The sequence below is a fragment of the Brienomyrus brachyistius genome, unplaced genomic scaffold (genome assembly GCF_023856365.1).
Source record: "Brienomyrus brachyistius isolate T26 unplaced genomic scaffold, BBRACH_0.4 scaffold74, whole genome shotgun sequence".
In the NCBI taxonomy this organism is placed as follows: Eukaryota; Metazoa; Chordata; class Actinopteri; order Osteoglossiformes; family Mormyridae; genus Brienomyrus; species Brienomyrus brachyistius.
Window position 1 is genome coordinate 174,805 of NW_026042349.1, and position 15,744 is coordinate 190,548.

The following is a 15,744-nucleotide window of genomic DNA, read 5'->3' on the forward strand; positions in this document are numbered from 1 at the left end:
TTAGGTAAGACAACTAATTCACTGCAATTAATGCAAAGCAAAAGAAATTACAAACTGGCTACCTGGGTAGTGAAAAAACATATACAAATAAATCATTAGATCCCTTGAAATTGTTTAAAAATTCCTCTCAAGTACTCTGTTGCAATGACAGGTAGTTCAACCTCCTCACCACCTCTATAATAAAGATGTTCTTATCGCACTTTAAAATTGGATGGGGTATGTATATGGTAAAATCCAAATTAACTTACAAAGGAGTTCTTTGCATACAGTTGTATAGATTAAATTTATTGGGATTCGGCTTGCCATCAATGTATCCAACAATTCGATCTCTATAGCTCCAGGTCACACAAAAAATGACACACACACACTTGGCCTTTTATATGCTGTAAGAGACACTGTGTTTCACAATACTAATTAGAAATAAAAAACATTTGTTTAAATACAAATATTCTTCGTACTGTAATCAATTTACATGAAAAAATATCCGGATCCGGATTATGGTTTTAGTACCGTACTCGGATCCTTTTAATTTAACTAATTTGCTTCCATTACCTTATGTTATTGACATATACGTGTAACTGTCCTACTTTAATACATTACAGAAATTTTGCGCAGGCATAAAGTACATTCACAGTAAAGTAATCAGAATCAGGTTTACTGGCAAACGGCATTTGTTTTCGGCAGTTAGTCTCTCTCCGGTACATTACAAAACAATAGAACAAAATCAAACATTCTAACTGACATACAAGTTTCTCATTCTATTTTACTTTATATGTTAATTCGTTCACTTTAAAATAATTACCGCGGTTTAATATTAGCATTTCGGCTAGCGATAACAGCGATAAGCTTTGTGGTTACCGCGCGAGACTCCACATGTACTCTGTGGTAATCACACTCAACTTTACGAGAGCTCCAACATAAAATACTGACTCAGCGGTTTGATATAAAGAAAAAACGTGACGTTTTTGTAGCACTTGTATGCTTGTATACCCCTGCAAGTAATGCTACAGGGCCAAATCTAAGTTCGATGGGAGTGGTCAATGTAAGTGGTCACTTTTGATTATTATACCCAGGTAAATCTACCCTTTCACGTATTACCCTTTTTAGGTAAAACTACCTAAATTAGGTACTACACCATAACATCGACAATTATGGAAGTACGGGAATTCAGGCATTGTCTTTAGGAAAGTCCGAGTCCAAGTAAAAAGAAAAGGAATATCAGTTCAGTCCTCCAGATGAAATAAACACAGATCCTACCGCACTGTAGGTGATGCTGTATCAACACAGTCCGACCTTGAGCAGCAGTTTTTCCTCACTAGGAAAAGAAAAGGTCGATGCCGATCCACATACCAGTTTCCGTGCGTGGCTTGTACTGCTTCGCATGCAGATGCAAGCAGCGAAAGTCGTTCCTAAACAGTGGACACCGACCAAAATCCTTTGGGTTACCAAAAATATGTTTAGCGGGTTTCAATGTTTTTGTGGAGATTTTGGCTTAGCTAACTGCTCCATTTTTCCCGCTCCCACAGTTCTTCTCCGCGTCCTAGGCGCTTCATAAACGCCACCTTGAGTCTTAAAGCGGAAGTTACCTTTTTTTAAGTCTAAAAGGGAAAGTTTTTAGTAGGCTTCGAAAAAGCATGCATATGTAATTACGTTTAAAACTACCTTTTAATATGGATAACGTTTTTATTGAATAACTACTTTTTAATGTGGGTTACATCTTACTGTTCTTTTACTCAAACCAACCGCTCCGTTCTCTTCAGAGGACAAAAAAAGACCGTACGCTCGTGCCTCACAGATTCCCCGTGCATTGCTCTGATTGGCTGAATCACTCCAAGTGTGTAGTTTATGTGTTAAGTCAAATAAAAAGAGATTAAAAGTCTTTTCCCTATTACTCTAATTCATTTGTTCTGTTTAATACTTATATTTTGGTACAATATTGTCAAAGCGAATTAAGTAACAGAAATTTAATGTAATTAAACTAATTTAGAGGTTTGTTCTTATCCATATTCCTAACTGGATTATACACATTAGATTTGCATAGTGTTATAGCAATCAAATACGTTGTATTACATTGGAAGCCGAAAACATCCTCCCCTCTAACAGTCAGTAAATATTAATCGAGATCTCTATTGACTTTTTTGACTGGTATTTGAATCAATCAAATCTGTATGATTCTGTTTTCCTGCAAAATACAGCCTTCTGTGAGCTTCACCAAAGCTCGCTGGCAGTTTGTTAAGCCTGAACAACTAAATGGAGAGAATGCCTACGAGTGTACCAAGTAAGAGGCAAATGTCCTTAATGCTGTTTGTCTTCGGTGGAGATGGGTCATCTTTTGGAATGCACAATTTTTACAAGTACATCTAAAAAGCAGTATAAATGCATTTCTGAAAATGTGGCATACAATCAAGATGGCACTTTACCAAATGTTGAGGTTACTGTGAGCCCTGCTGTCAGGTACCCTCCATTCCTGTACATGCGTCTATTTATGTCTAGGTCCCAGGGAACCTTTGATTTACTGCCTGCACACCATGCTGGTTCACAAGGGATTCAGCTGCCATGTTGGACATTACTGTGGCTACATCAAGGTCTTCTGGGCTCCATTCATCTTTTGCACTGGCTTGAGATGCTTTAGTACAAGCTCAGCATGAGCATGTGGTTGAAACCCGCTGGATTGTTCCAGGCAAGCAGCAGCCAGTGGTATCTCATGATTGACGCTTTAGCCACTGTCAGCGAAATCAGGAGCCAACAAGCCTATGTCCTGTTCTACATCAGGTGAGATGCTTAGATGATTTTGTCAGACCCCAATGTGAGAACCTCCATCTTACATTCTGGGATGCCTGGACCTGTAAGGTGCTGCAGATGACCAGACTGGAAGAAAGGAAGGAAACAACCATTCTGGCTGAATGTGTGGCCTCCCCATGCCAAAATCCATTACTCTAGGTCAGAGGTGTCAAACTCCAGTCCTGGAGGGCCTGAGCCCAGTGAAACTTCTTTCTTTCTCTGTTCCACCACCAATGATTCAGCTCAAGAGCCATGCAAGGAGTTGAATCAGGTGTGTAAATGATGGGAAACCCAAAAATGTGCAGGACTCCCGCCCTCCAGGACTGGAGTTTGACACCCCTGCACACAAAATCAACAAAGGCTGCAAAGAATTTCTGCAGATATTAAAGCTTGCACTCGATGAGAACCCTTAGTGCAAGAATACATTCGATGGGAGACTTCTTAGGCGTAAAACCAGACTGCTCCGTTTGCGGACAGACAAGCAAGTGATCACAGATCCTGTCAAGGATGACCCTAGGAAGGACCTTCCCCAGCACTGAAAGCAGTGTTATTCTCCTGTAGTTGCCGCAATCCAGGAGATCACCCTTCCCTTTCCATATAGGGACTACAAGTCCGGTTTTCTAGTCAGTTGGGATTCCCAAATGGAAGCAAAGATTACCTGCAATGCCAGGAGGACAGCCTGACCACCAGCCTGGAGAAGTTGACCCCGGACACCACAGAGCCCTGCGGCCTTCTCTGCCCTCAGCTGATTCACCACCCGTGCATCTCAGTGAGATTGGGTGGTTCACAGCTGACTGGAGGGTCAGCTACGAGAACCGTGAACCCAGAGTTGTCCAACGTCCTAGCTGGCGTTTCAGCTTTAAAGTAGCCCAGCGCGTCACAGCTGCAGTGTCACTCATGAATTGTGAGGCCAAGTGAAAAACTTTGGCAGTTCATACCGGTGGCTTTATGGAAGTAAAATTTATGTAGGCTGAAAATCATGCATATTTATTGCTGTTAGTGTTTAATGCAAGTGTGTACAGGGCATTTGAAACAACAACAAAAAACTGAATTGTAAAGATCATATTGTTTTAGTGTATTTGGAGCTCCATACTAATGTCATCAAAAAAATATTCTCAATAAGGAATGGAATTCACAGGGCAGTGTGTCTTTATTGTCACCCAAAAGAGCAGCCTGTATGCATGATCATCCTTCCTTAGTCAGCAGCCTGCTTGTCATTGGGGTCAACACAGAATCCAAAGTTGGTGTTGGTGATGGAGCCTCCAATGGTGATGTCACTGTCACATTTGAGGCCACTCTCACAGGTGCAGTGGTAGTAGGTGCCATAAAGAGTCTGTGGAGGGAGGGGCGGCAGTCATGTCTGTCTGCATCTGTATCAGAAGTTGCTGACGTACAGGCTGCCACCACCACCGACTTGGTATAAATTGGCATATCAGATTGCAATTTTTCCACAAGGGGGCACTAATTTAATGTTTCCCTGTTTTAAGAGCAATACAGTGGCAGCTTTCATCACACATTATCCTATGTGTACATGTTTCCATTACTACATCCACGCCTACCACTACTATTAATGATACTGTGTGCTACCACAGTCTTAACTAAAACAGGAAGGATGCATTTTGGGTGAATTAACACAAAGTATACAAAATCAAAAGAGAAAACTCTTAAACATATGGGCATGCAGAGTACAGTCATCTGTAATCCAATATAAATGCCCTGCAGACAGGGGGCGCCAGGCACCTGGTCGTACCTTTGGGGAGCATTCCTGATTCTCCTTAGCCTGCGGAGCGCATCGAGCCAGACTTAGCCCATTCTTCCGGTGGCAGCAGGAGCTCTTGCACTGAAGGCTGTTTACACAGAGCTCACCGATATCCTGAGAAGGGCACAAACCACACAGAAATCACATGGTCACCTGTACGTGCGCATATATCATATAAGGGCACGAACCACACAGAAATCACATGGTCACCTGTACGTGCTCATACATCATATAAGGGCACGAACCGCATTGAAATCACATGGTCACCTGTACGTGCTCATACATCATATAAGGGCACGAACCACATTGAAATCACATGGTCACCTGTACGTGCTCATACATCATATAAGGGCACGAACCGCATTGAAATCACATGGTCACCTGTACGTGCTCATACATCACATAAGGGCACGAACCACACAGAAATCACATGGTCACCTGTACGTGCTCATACATCATATAAGGGCACGAACCGCATTGAAATCACATGGTCACCTGCATGTGCGCATACATAACATAAGGGCACGAACCGCACAGAAATCACATGAAAGCCTCCACATGAGCATGCATCACATAAGGGCACGAACCCCATTGAAATCACATGGTCACCTGTACGTGCTCATACATCACATAAGGGCACAAACCGCACAGAAATCACATGAATGCCTCCACATGCGCATGCATCACATAAGGGCACGAACCGCACAGAAATCACATGAACGCCTCCACATGCGCATGCATCACATAAGGGCACGAACCGCATAGAAATCACATGGTCACCTGCATGTGCGCATACATCACATAAGGGCACAGACGACGCAGAAATCGCACGGACGCCTGCACATGCGCATATATCACATATGCAAGGATAAATATAAAGACAAACAATGAGAGAGATGCTTAAATTAGTCTCTGTAGAAGGTAAATCTGCCTTTTCTATCACTACTATCAGAATGCAACAGTAAACTAGCAAAGCCAGAAATATGATGTGTTGTATGAATATTGTTCCCCAACTCATTCAAGACGCAGAAAATAAACGTCCAGCCTCATTTACTGTGCTTGAATACCGCTTCCAATGTTATGTCTAATAGACAGCCTTTGAGCTATTTTCCCTATGCAGTAGGGTTCCACTTCTGCTTGAGACCTCTGTGTGTCCTACAGTTAAGTAGAATCAGGACCAGCAAAGCCAGGAGAGCAGATGGGACACCCACCAGATTAAGGATCAGGCCCTTCTCCTGTGCTGGGGCTGCCAGAGCCACAGCCAGCATGCACATCGCCAGCAGAGCCACAGCCTTCATGGTGCCTTCTGTCCAGGCTATGCAGCCACACGGAGGACAGACGTGCGTATATATATATATATACACATACCACACCCCCGGAAACTGCCCTATCACCCTGCTACACCTGGCTGGTTCACAGCCGAATCAAAGTTAACACATTTTCAGGAAGACATGAGGGTTCTCTTATGATTATGGATGTCATCCTTTTCAAACTCAGGAAAAAGAATGAACTTCTTTTATATTTTATATTGACCAATTAACTGCTAACACACTAAAAATCAATTTACATAGTTGGTCCAAACCTCTGTTTAAGATCAAAATGTTTCCAGTTCTAATCAATAAAGGTGATGATCGCCTTTGGAAATTCACTGACGTGAAAAACGGAAAGCATTTACATATTTAACTTCATGAGATCTGGAGCGACGGGTCACTGTGTTATACCTCCAGGATTAGCGGTTCGATTTCCACACTCAGGTCTGCTTGTGTGGAGTTTGCATGTTTTCACTGTGTTCCTTTGGGTTGCCTGTGTGAGGTGTTCTCTCTAAACTGCCTACTGTGTTATGGTGAGTGTGGGGGACAAGCTCCATGGTCATTGTCACCACGCGCCGAATAATTCGTTATAGATAAATGGATTTCATAAGACATGGATAAAAACCACCAGATAACCTTTAAAACCTATTTAATTTGAGTATATGCTAAAGTTCTTTAAGGAAATAGTACATTCATCCATCTTCTAACCACTTAGTTACAGACTCCATGAAAATATGAACAAGATCATTTTTCTTTGAAACTGTAAATCAGTCACACAGTCAAAGGCAGCAATGGCTTGTTTTCATTTATACTATGGAGGACTGAAAAATAACATTTAAAAAGTTGTTTGAAGTGGAATCTTTTTTCAGTCATTTGAGGGCAACAGTTGCTCAGCGTTTCCTTGGGCGTCTGAACACGATCCCTCTGATAAGTTAGAATAACAGCCTTGGGGAACAAGGTGTTGGTCATCATTCTATATCCAAGGTAGACTTACCATTAATCATTTACTCCTCAACACCTCCTGCTGGCACAGGAGTCAGCTAAAGTTCATTAAATGCCTGAAGGTACTTCCTTTAGGGGAGCTGTGTTGTACAAACAGTTTATTTCTAACTATCCACAACTGCAAAACTGAGTGGTAAAGTCGGTCCTTTTCACCCACTGCCATACAACTGTATAATGCAACTTCCTCTAACAGCACTAGTTTTTCGAATGGACACTGAATGAACATATGTCCTTTGCATGACAGCCATTTTAAACTGCATTTACCATAGCAGTACATTCTGCCATACAAAAGCAAAAGACAATAACTATGTATTTTAAGAAGTTTAAGTTATAGCCAAAATCAGGGTTCTTGGGTTCTGTTTTATCTCATGACAAATCATCTTACTTGAACTGTGCTTGGTTTTGAAGAAACAAAGTTTGCAAATTATAATAACCACACATCCAGACTAAAACCAAGACACAGCACCCTTTTCCGAGTCTCAGTGTCAGCGTAGTTACTGTCAGCGTAGTTCCTGTCAGTGTAGTTACTGTCAGCGTAGTTACTGTCAGTGTAGTTACTGTCAGTTGCGTTTGTAGGGCAGCTTTCTTTTGCATAGTTCTGATTCTTTAAGTTTAAATTTATCTTTAGATGTATTTTATTACTCATTTCTTTTACATATTTATGTTATTTTTGTTTACATTTTCCTTTGTTGTATTTATTCCGTTTTTTTGTGCGATTGGACAAAAAAACTTCCCAACAGGAATCAATGAACTTGTTTATCTTATCTCTCAGCAATAATGACGGAAATCATTAAAATTGAGATATTTCCTCATTTATTACTTCATATGATACTGACAGCTGTTTTATTACTTTATTGCTGCTAATACCTTTTCAATTTTAGTGTTTACTGCCCATAAAGAAATGTAAAAATTACATATATTGTTTTCGTCTGTGTAAAATGCACTCGGATATCTGTGACGACAATCCACTTTATTGATAGCTATGGGCAAAAGTAAATCATAACCTCAGATTAACATCTTTAGAGCAGTGTATATGGATCATTTAGTAATATCAATTAGACAATTAACTTTTTCCTCATGCGAAAGATAGTTTTAGTATTTCTGGAAACGCCAGCTTTCAAATTCTCCGGGGCAAAGCTATAGTGAATAAACATAAATAAACACTTCTATGGGATTTTGTAGCACACGTTGAACCTCTTGGTCTGCCAGCCCAGCAGCAACACGTGGAGTCCACGCGCTTCCCCTGGCACCACCCAGGAAAGCCGCGTGGACGCGAACGTCAGCGCCCTGTAACGGAGCTGACCGGGGTCCTGAACGCGGGTCCGGCCACCGGCGCAGCCTGCCAGTCAGACAGGATCTAAGGAGGCCTTGACACTGACCTACTGTACGCACGCAAAGCCAAACTTATTAGACAAGGTGTTGCCAAGGTGTTGTTGTTTTAGAACATATAAAGTAGCATTAAGGAAGAACCACTGCAAAAGATCATTCAAAACAGCGGCAAGAAGTGGCACCTGGCTTTACTGATTAGTGTGAAGACAATTAACCGATAACTATTAAGTTTTAATCATTTTCACGGGACCGTCGACGAAAGCAGAAGACTCAAGGCGGTAAATATATCGCAAACACAGCGCACTTGTCCTATGCTCCGATTCCTCTCCTTGCGTCAGTGATCTCTTAGCATCCACGTTAAAAGCTGCTAACATGGATAAACTGTTACCGGCGCAGGAAGCTGCCAAAATCTACCACACAAACTATGTAAGGAATGCAAGGGCAATCGGCGTGATGTGGGCGGTGTTCACAATCTGTTTTGCCATCATCACGGTGGTGGTGTTCATCCAGCCTTATTGGATCGGGGACAGCGTGAACACGCCTCAAGCGGGTTATTTCGGCCTCTTCCACTACTGTATCGGCAATGCCCTGACCTCCGAGCTGACCTGCAAAGGAAGCCCCCTGGACTTCAGCTCCATACCGTCTCCAGCATTTAGAACGTCGATGTTTTTCGTGGGCGTCTCCATGCTGCTGGTGGTCGGCTCTATGGTTTGCTTCGCACTCTTCTTCTTCTGCAACAGCGGAAGCGTGTACAAGATCTGTGCGTGGATGCAGCTGGCGTCAGGTACCGGTTCACTTTGATAAAACTCCAGTCAAGCGAGTAATCAGATTGTGCTTGATAGCATGGAGGCAGATTTTATGCGCGTCATTTTATCGGGTTAAATTTACGCATGTTGATGGACGTATACTGTATTTAATCCATCCATCCACCCATTTTCTGAAAATGTTTGTCCTATTCAGGGTTGGGGAGGGGGATGTATACTCATACACCATTCACTCACACATCATCTACCGTATGTTGTCTCACAGATAAATACTTGATGGATCCAAGTTATCACAGAAAGTGATATTAACCATCCTTTCCAACACAGCAGATGTGTAATATGTCACAGCACAGGTAGCCTGCGTAAATTCCTAGTTCTTAAGATGACACTGAGTTCTGAAATATTCTCTCGTTGTTATTTAAAATAGTCACACGTTAGCAGTTAGGAAACGTGTTAGCGATTCCCTCTGCAAATCGTCAGTGTACATGTAATTGAAGAAGGAATTGCCAAAACTTAATCCACTTCGTGAGTTTCGGAAATTTATGAATATATGATGACTTTAGAACATTGGCAGTCTATCAAAAACAACAAAAATGAACTAAATGTTGGAAATTTGTTCTTCAATTAGGTTCCTCATTAAATGAAACTGTACAGTCTCCTGTATATAACTCAAATTCAAAGCGATGATGTCGTGGTGTTCTGCGCCAGTTAGCTTATGAAACGTATTATTGTCTGGGCACTTGTAAAAAAGAGATGTTACCTTACAAATATATTAATAAAATACAATATATTTTAGATTAACTTAGTTTCTGTGGTTCAGTATATTTGCCATATATTCCAGAAAGAAGTCATTTTTAGTGTAAGTACAGCTTGTGGTTTATAATAGTGTATATTCATTGCTGATTATATATTAATACTTGGGGATTTAGACAGCAGGAGCACTAACATCTTCCAGTGTTGAAAACAGCGATTTTCCGATAGGATTCTTGGACATTCCCCACATTAGTACAGCTGCACGAATCTCACATCCCAGCTGGGAGGAAGTGCAGCTGTGCCTTGTGTGTAGAGAACAGGGTGACGGCCACACTTTTGGCTTGTGGCCTGTGTTGGGTATATATGTGTAGTGGGGGTTCAACACACAGATGGGCCATTTCTCACAAGAGGTGGCTGCTTACCTGTGGCTCAGGCGGCACAGCCTGTACATCCACACGGTTGATGTACGATTGGTTATATAAACATTTCCCCCATGATTTGCTTGATTTTTCCGTTTTCCTCTCCACCTATAGAACAGCTTGTTGAACAACCAAATTTCAACATTTGAGACCAACATGAAAAGATATAACATGAAATTGCCTAAAACGGTTCAGTTTTTACAATATACTCATTTACAATGTACTGCATTTGTGACAGATTTTGCTCACTACTGTCATACTAGTTCCTGCTTTATTAAATTGCTTCCTTGGGTCATGGGTTAAAGGAAGCATCTCAAGAATGAGAAGAAGAGTCCATATTTACTCATTTTATTTAATGAATTTATTGAGAATTTTGTTTTTCACGCTTTGCGTGTCACTGGTGTTATGCACTGTAAGGACTGGGTAATTGATTTTTGTCAAAATCATTGACAGATCTTTTATATCATTGATTTTAAATAATTGTGGAAAATCACCTTACCCCCAACGGGTAAGGGAAATTACTAAAAAAAATATGTCTACAGCTTTATAAAAGGTGTTGCCCATCAACATATACAAATATATTTCATGGTGTTACATTTCATCAATATTTTACTGAAACCTCTCGAATTTTGGACTTATTTAAAATGCATTATGCTGTTCAGCTGCTACAATGGGTGGAAGATTTATGCCATGGGTGTATAGTAGAAGCATCATTTGTAAAAATAAACATTTTATTAGCAGGCAGCTTCAGTCACAAAGAGAAATCTTAAGGATTTTCTAAAGCCTTCTTCTGTTTATGCAGAGGAGTCATTACTGAAGTGATTTTTTAAACTTGAATCTACAAATTTAGGGTACAAATGCCTTTGGAATTACACCATTTATATTTGTGCCTGACGGACGCAGCCACATTTCAGGCCTGGGTGTGGATTTGTTAGAGTGTCTATATCTCATCAGTCTGCTACTCCAGGATAGTGAGGCTATTCTCAGTGGTGGAGCTCTATTACGGTCACACCTTAAAGACGTGGAGATCATGTATCTGCCACTGATCAGACACCTTTAAGAGTCATTATGTGAAGAGGCTGTAAGGCTGTGCGTAAGAATGATCAGGTAACACGTGAATCTGGGGTTGGGGAGGGGGCTGATTTGCACAAGACATCAGGGGAAAACTCTGACATAATGGCAAAGGTACTGATTCCATTTGAAAAACCACTGGCAAGCTGTTTTACTATTTTCATGTTTTTCTCTTGTGAAAATAATTAAATTGGAAAGATTTAGTTAATTAATGTGGTTGGGCCTAAATGTTCTGAGCAGCCTTTGTTTGGCACCCACCTCAGAACCTTCATTTAGCAAATGGGATTTTACCCCCCCCCCCTTGCACTCCCTCCTATAGCTGGCTGCATGGTGATTGGCTGCATGATCTACCCCGACGGCTGGGATTCAGACGAAGTGAAGCGCATGTGTGGCCAGCGGACGGGCAAATACACACTAGGCAACTGCACCGTGCGCTGGGCGTACATCCTGGCCATCATCAGCATTCTGGACGCTCTCATCCTCTCCTTCCTTGCCTTTGTTCTGGGAAATCGCCAAGACAACCTGCTGCCGGAGGACTTCCAGGCGGGTGGTGCAGGTGAGAGCAGAGGCTGTTAATCATAGCGCCCCTAAAAGGAAGGTATCTGTAATGGCACCTCATAGCTGTGTCCCAGGGAGATTACACTCATGGCAGTTTCACTTATAAGAAAAACTTCTGGTTCAGAGAGATAGCCAATCAGATTATAGAGGATGAGGATCCAAGCAACTAGAGGAGGAGGAACCAATCTGATGTCTTGGTCCTGCCTCCTCTAGTTGCTTGGATCCTCCTCCTCTACAATCATTTTTCATTCTGCACTCAGGACATTTTTGTGTAACAAAACTTCCACAAGCAAAAATTACAAGGTATAAGGAATGCAAGGACAATGCACACCAAAAAATGGGTATTAATCTACCTGCTACCAACACCCATCCCAGCATGTATGTCCAAAGAAGATGAGTAACAAACATGTGAAGGGAAGTCACCTTGAAAAGCACTATAAGATTCCCCAAAAGAGAAGGGCAGACCAAATGGTCATTATTACTTTGGCAAGGTGACTGACTGCAGAAGAGACAGTTTCAGCAAACTGAACTACTAGACTACAAAGGCAACAGCAGCAGCATATCAAACACAGTTAACGCATCTCTGCCTGACAAACTGAACCACTTCTTGTCTAATAGGTTCAATAGAGCCAACAACCCACCAGTGCTTCATCACATACTGTATCACAGCATGGCACCCAGGGAACACCTCTGAGAACAGGGAGGCCCTCCAGTGCATCATCACATACTGTATCACAGCATGGCACCCAGGCAGCACCTCTGAGAACAGGGAGGCCCCCCAGTGCATCATCACATACTGTATCACAGCATGGCACCCAAGGAACACCTCTGAGAACAGGGAGGCCCCCAGTGCATCATCACATACTGTATCACAGCATGGCACCCAGGCAGCACCTCTGAGAACAGGGAGGCCCCCCAGTGCATCATCACATACTGTATCACAGCATGGCACCCAGGGAACACCTCTGAGAACAGGGAGGCCCCCAGTGCATTATCACATACTGTATCACAGCATGGCACCCAAGGAACACCTCTGAGAACAGGGAGGCCCCCCAGTGCATCATCACATACTGTATCACAGCATGGCACCCAGGGAACACCTCTGAGAACAGGGAGGCCCTCCAGTGCATTATCACATACTGTATCACAGCATGGCACCCAGGGAACACCTCTGAGAACAGGGAGGCCCCCCAGTGCATCATCACATACTGTATCACAGCATGGCACCCAGGGAACACCTCTGAGAACAGGGAGGCCCCCAGTGCATCATCACATACTGTATCACAGCATGGCACCCAGGCAGCACCTCTGAGAACAGGGAGGCCCCCCAGTGCATCATCACATACTGTATCACAGCATGGTACCCAGGGAACACCTCTGAGAACAGGGAGGCCCCCCAGTGCATCATCACATACTGTATCACATCATGGTACCCAGGGAACACCTCTGAGAACAGGGAGGCCCTCCAGTGCATCATCACATACTGTATCACAGCATGGCACCCAGGCAGCACCTCTGAGAACAGGGAGACCCTCCAGTACCTTATCAAAACAACCCAGAGGATCACGGGCTCACACCTCCCTACCCTTCCTAACTCTTCTGAACCCCCTGTAGCTGCAAAGCCAGGAACATCCAATCCACCCAGGACACAACTTCTTCACTCTTCTGCCATTCGACAAGCACTACAGAGCCCTGTATACTCGCACTGCAAAACGGCAGAACAGCTTCTACCCCCAAGCTGTCACACTGCGAAACACACTGGGACCTTCCTCCCACTCACTGCAGCACCAGACTGAACTGTACTGTGACTTATCCATACCACACATATCATGCATTACACATGCAGAAACATGCACCTTAGCTGTTTTGGGTTCCAGTCATGTTTACTGTCAGACAATGCTGCTCTCACTTTTCTCTATACCTCAACTGTATACTATGTAATCCATTATACTGTGCAATATCACTGTTCTTGACCTTTTACTGCAATCTCAACTGAGGTTTTCCAAAGTGCAGTATATTTATCTTATGTGCAATAATTAATGTGCAATATTCCTCCAATACTTTAATACTGTGTACTGTTATTGCTATGTTACTTATTTTAATCCTTCTATCTTTTCCCTCCTTAATTTTTCTTTAACTTGTACGGTCTTTACTGAGGGTTCTTTAGAAGGATCCAAACATCATCCCATCTCATCTTATCGTATCTTATCTTGTCATCTTTTATAGGGTTGTATCTCATCTCATCTCATGTCATCGTATCTTATCTTGTCATCTTTTATCAGGTTGCAGTCATTGTCTTTCAGGTGGCTGCACTCTGCTCAGAGAGGCGGCCTTAAAAGTGTCCGTGTTGCTTTTCAGAAAAACCCTGAACTGGAAGAGGGAGGAGCAGAAGAGCCACAAACAGGAGGCTTCTCTCCCAGAACAGCGGCAGAAGCCCTGTTCTGATGGTGCTGCTCCTTATCTCAACACAAGCGACGGACAGAGCCCAGAAGAGGGTCATTTCCCTCAGCAGGCTGTGTCTTAATGATAAACTAATGGGAGGTATAATGGTCTTGTACTGGACTTCTCTAGGAGAGGCCTGTGTTAAAAGCACATCACCTAAAACATTACAGGGCACTACTGGTCTGTTCTTACAGAGAAACTGAGCTGTTCTATCCATTTGCATGTGAAAACACAAATAGTGGTTTGTGGCATCTTATTAGCTACGTAAATTAATTAACTACGTTAATTCTTGACAGTAATATGCTTATAATGTGCTATTTGCCTCACTTGTACAGCGCTTTGGACAAAAATCATCTGCTAAATAAATAAATGTAACGCAAATGTAGCAAGATGCACCAAATAAAATTAATTGTGTTTTGAACCACATGATCATGTTTGAACTGCACTCCTAAGTGACGTCACAGCATTTGGGTGTTTGGTGTGAGGTGTAGAGGATGAATTTACCTGCTCCTTTTGAGTTGAAACCTGATTTTTTTGTGGAAACTTCGTATTATTGTATAAGCAAAATCAACCAGTAACTTGTTACTACAGCAATCCTTCATATCTACGAGTGGCACATTACAAAATTTATCATGGATAGCAGAAACTGCTAACAACAGCGAACCATCCGCGGACCCCATATATACATGATTTTCATGTACATGTCGTGCTCGATAAATTATGTACAGAAAGACGTCAGGTCAGGTCAGTTCGGGGCGCCTGCACTGATGCAGCACGTTGCCACATCCCCCACACAGTAAAACTCTGTCGTGCAACCCAGTCTCGCCTTCCGGAAATGGCCATCCATCTGCCACAGCCAGGTGTTACGTGGGCATCCCCTCGGCCTGGTCCAGCCGCTCGGGTCCTCAGCACTGAGGATCCTGCGAGCCGGATCACTCTCAGGGAAACGCGCCACATGGCCGTAGTGCCGTAACTGACACTCCCGCACAATGCAGGTAATGTGCCTCATTTGGGACTCCCTGAGCAACCGCTCATTCGATACAAAGTTAAACCAGGAGTACCTAAGGATTCTCCAAAGAGACACAGTATCGAAGGACTCCAGTCTTCAACCAGTTCAAGTCACTCACATAACGCCCTGGAGAAACCTCTGCTGATAAACACATGTAACTGGAAACTAAGAATCTGTTCCCTTCTGCACAACAGAATCTAACACAGGCAATGTAAGGTAGTAGGTACATACTGTCCCGTAGTCAGCTTATATATATAGAGGGGTCAATGAACAATGAAACTAAAACACTGGCCAAAACAGTGTTTGAGGTTTCATGTCTATACATGAGTAGCCTGGTGGCCAGTCTTTACTGATTGCACATTCCATCTGTAAAAGTGGAGTGTGAAGGTTGAATTAGCAGAGCAAAAGTACACATGTACATAATATATTGCAAACCACACAAAATATTGGGAGACATATCAAAGTTCAAAAGAGGACAAATTGTTAGTGCATATCTTGGTGGCGCATCTTGTCTAATGGTGCTTAACAGCATCCCCACCCAAAGCCC

General features: G+C 42.7%; 2 protein-coding genes across 2 annotated transcripts; one reads left to right on the plus strand and one right to left on the minus strand.

The window, feature by feature from the left end:
* Positions 1-3,912: 3,912 nt before the first annotated feature.
* LOC125726659 (colipase-like) lies at positions 3,913-6,674 on the minus strand. The gene is made up of 3 exons (XM_049003007.1): positions 5,752-6,674; positions 4,532-4,654; positions 3,913-4,114 (listed from the first exon to the last, which is right to left on the minus strand). Exons 1-3 carry the CDS (start codon positions 5,836-5,838, stop codon positions 3,977-3,979), a joined length of 348 nt encoding a protein of 115 aa, XP_048858964.1. The 5' UTR covers positions 5,839-6,674; the 3' UTR covers positions 3,913-3,976.
* A 1,780-nt stretch (positions 6,675-8,454) lies between these two features.
* lhfpl5b (LHFPL tetraspan subfamily member 5b) lies at positions 8,455-14,579 on the plus strand. Its single transcript, XM_049003006.1, has 3 exons — positions 8,455-8,965; positions 11,508-11,744; positions 14,105-14,579. Exons 1-3 carry the CDS (start codon positions 8,554-8,556, stop codon positions 14,113-14,115), a joined length of 660 nt encoding a protein of 219 aa, XP_048858963.1. The 5' UTR covers positions 8,455-8,553; the 3' UTR covers positions 14,116-14,579.
* The last annotated feature ends 1,165 nt before the right edge of the window (positions 14,580-15,744 follow it).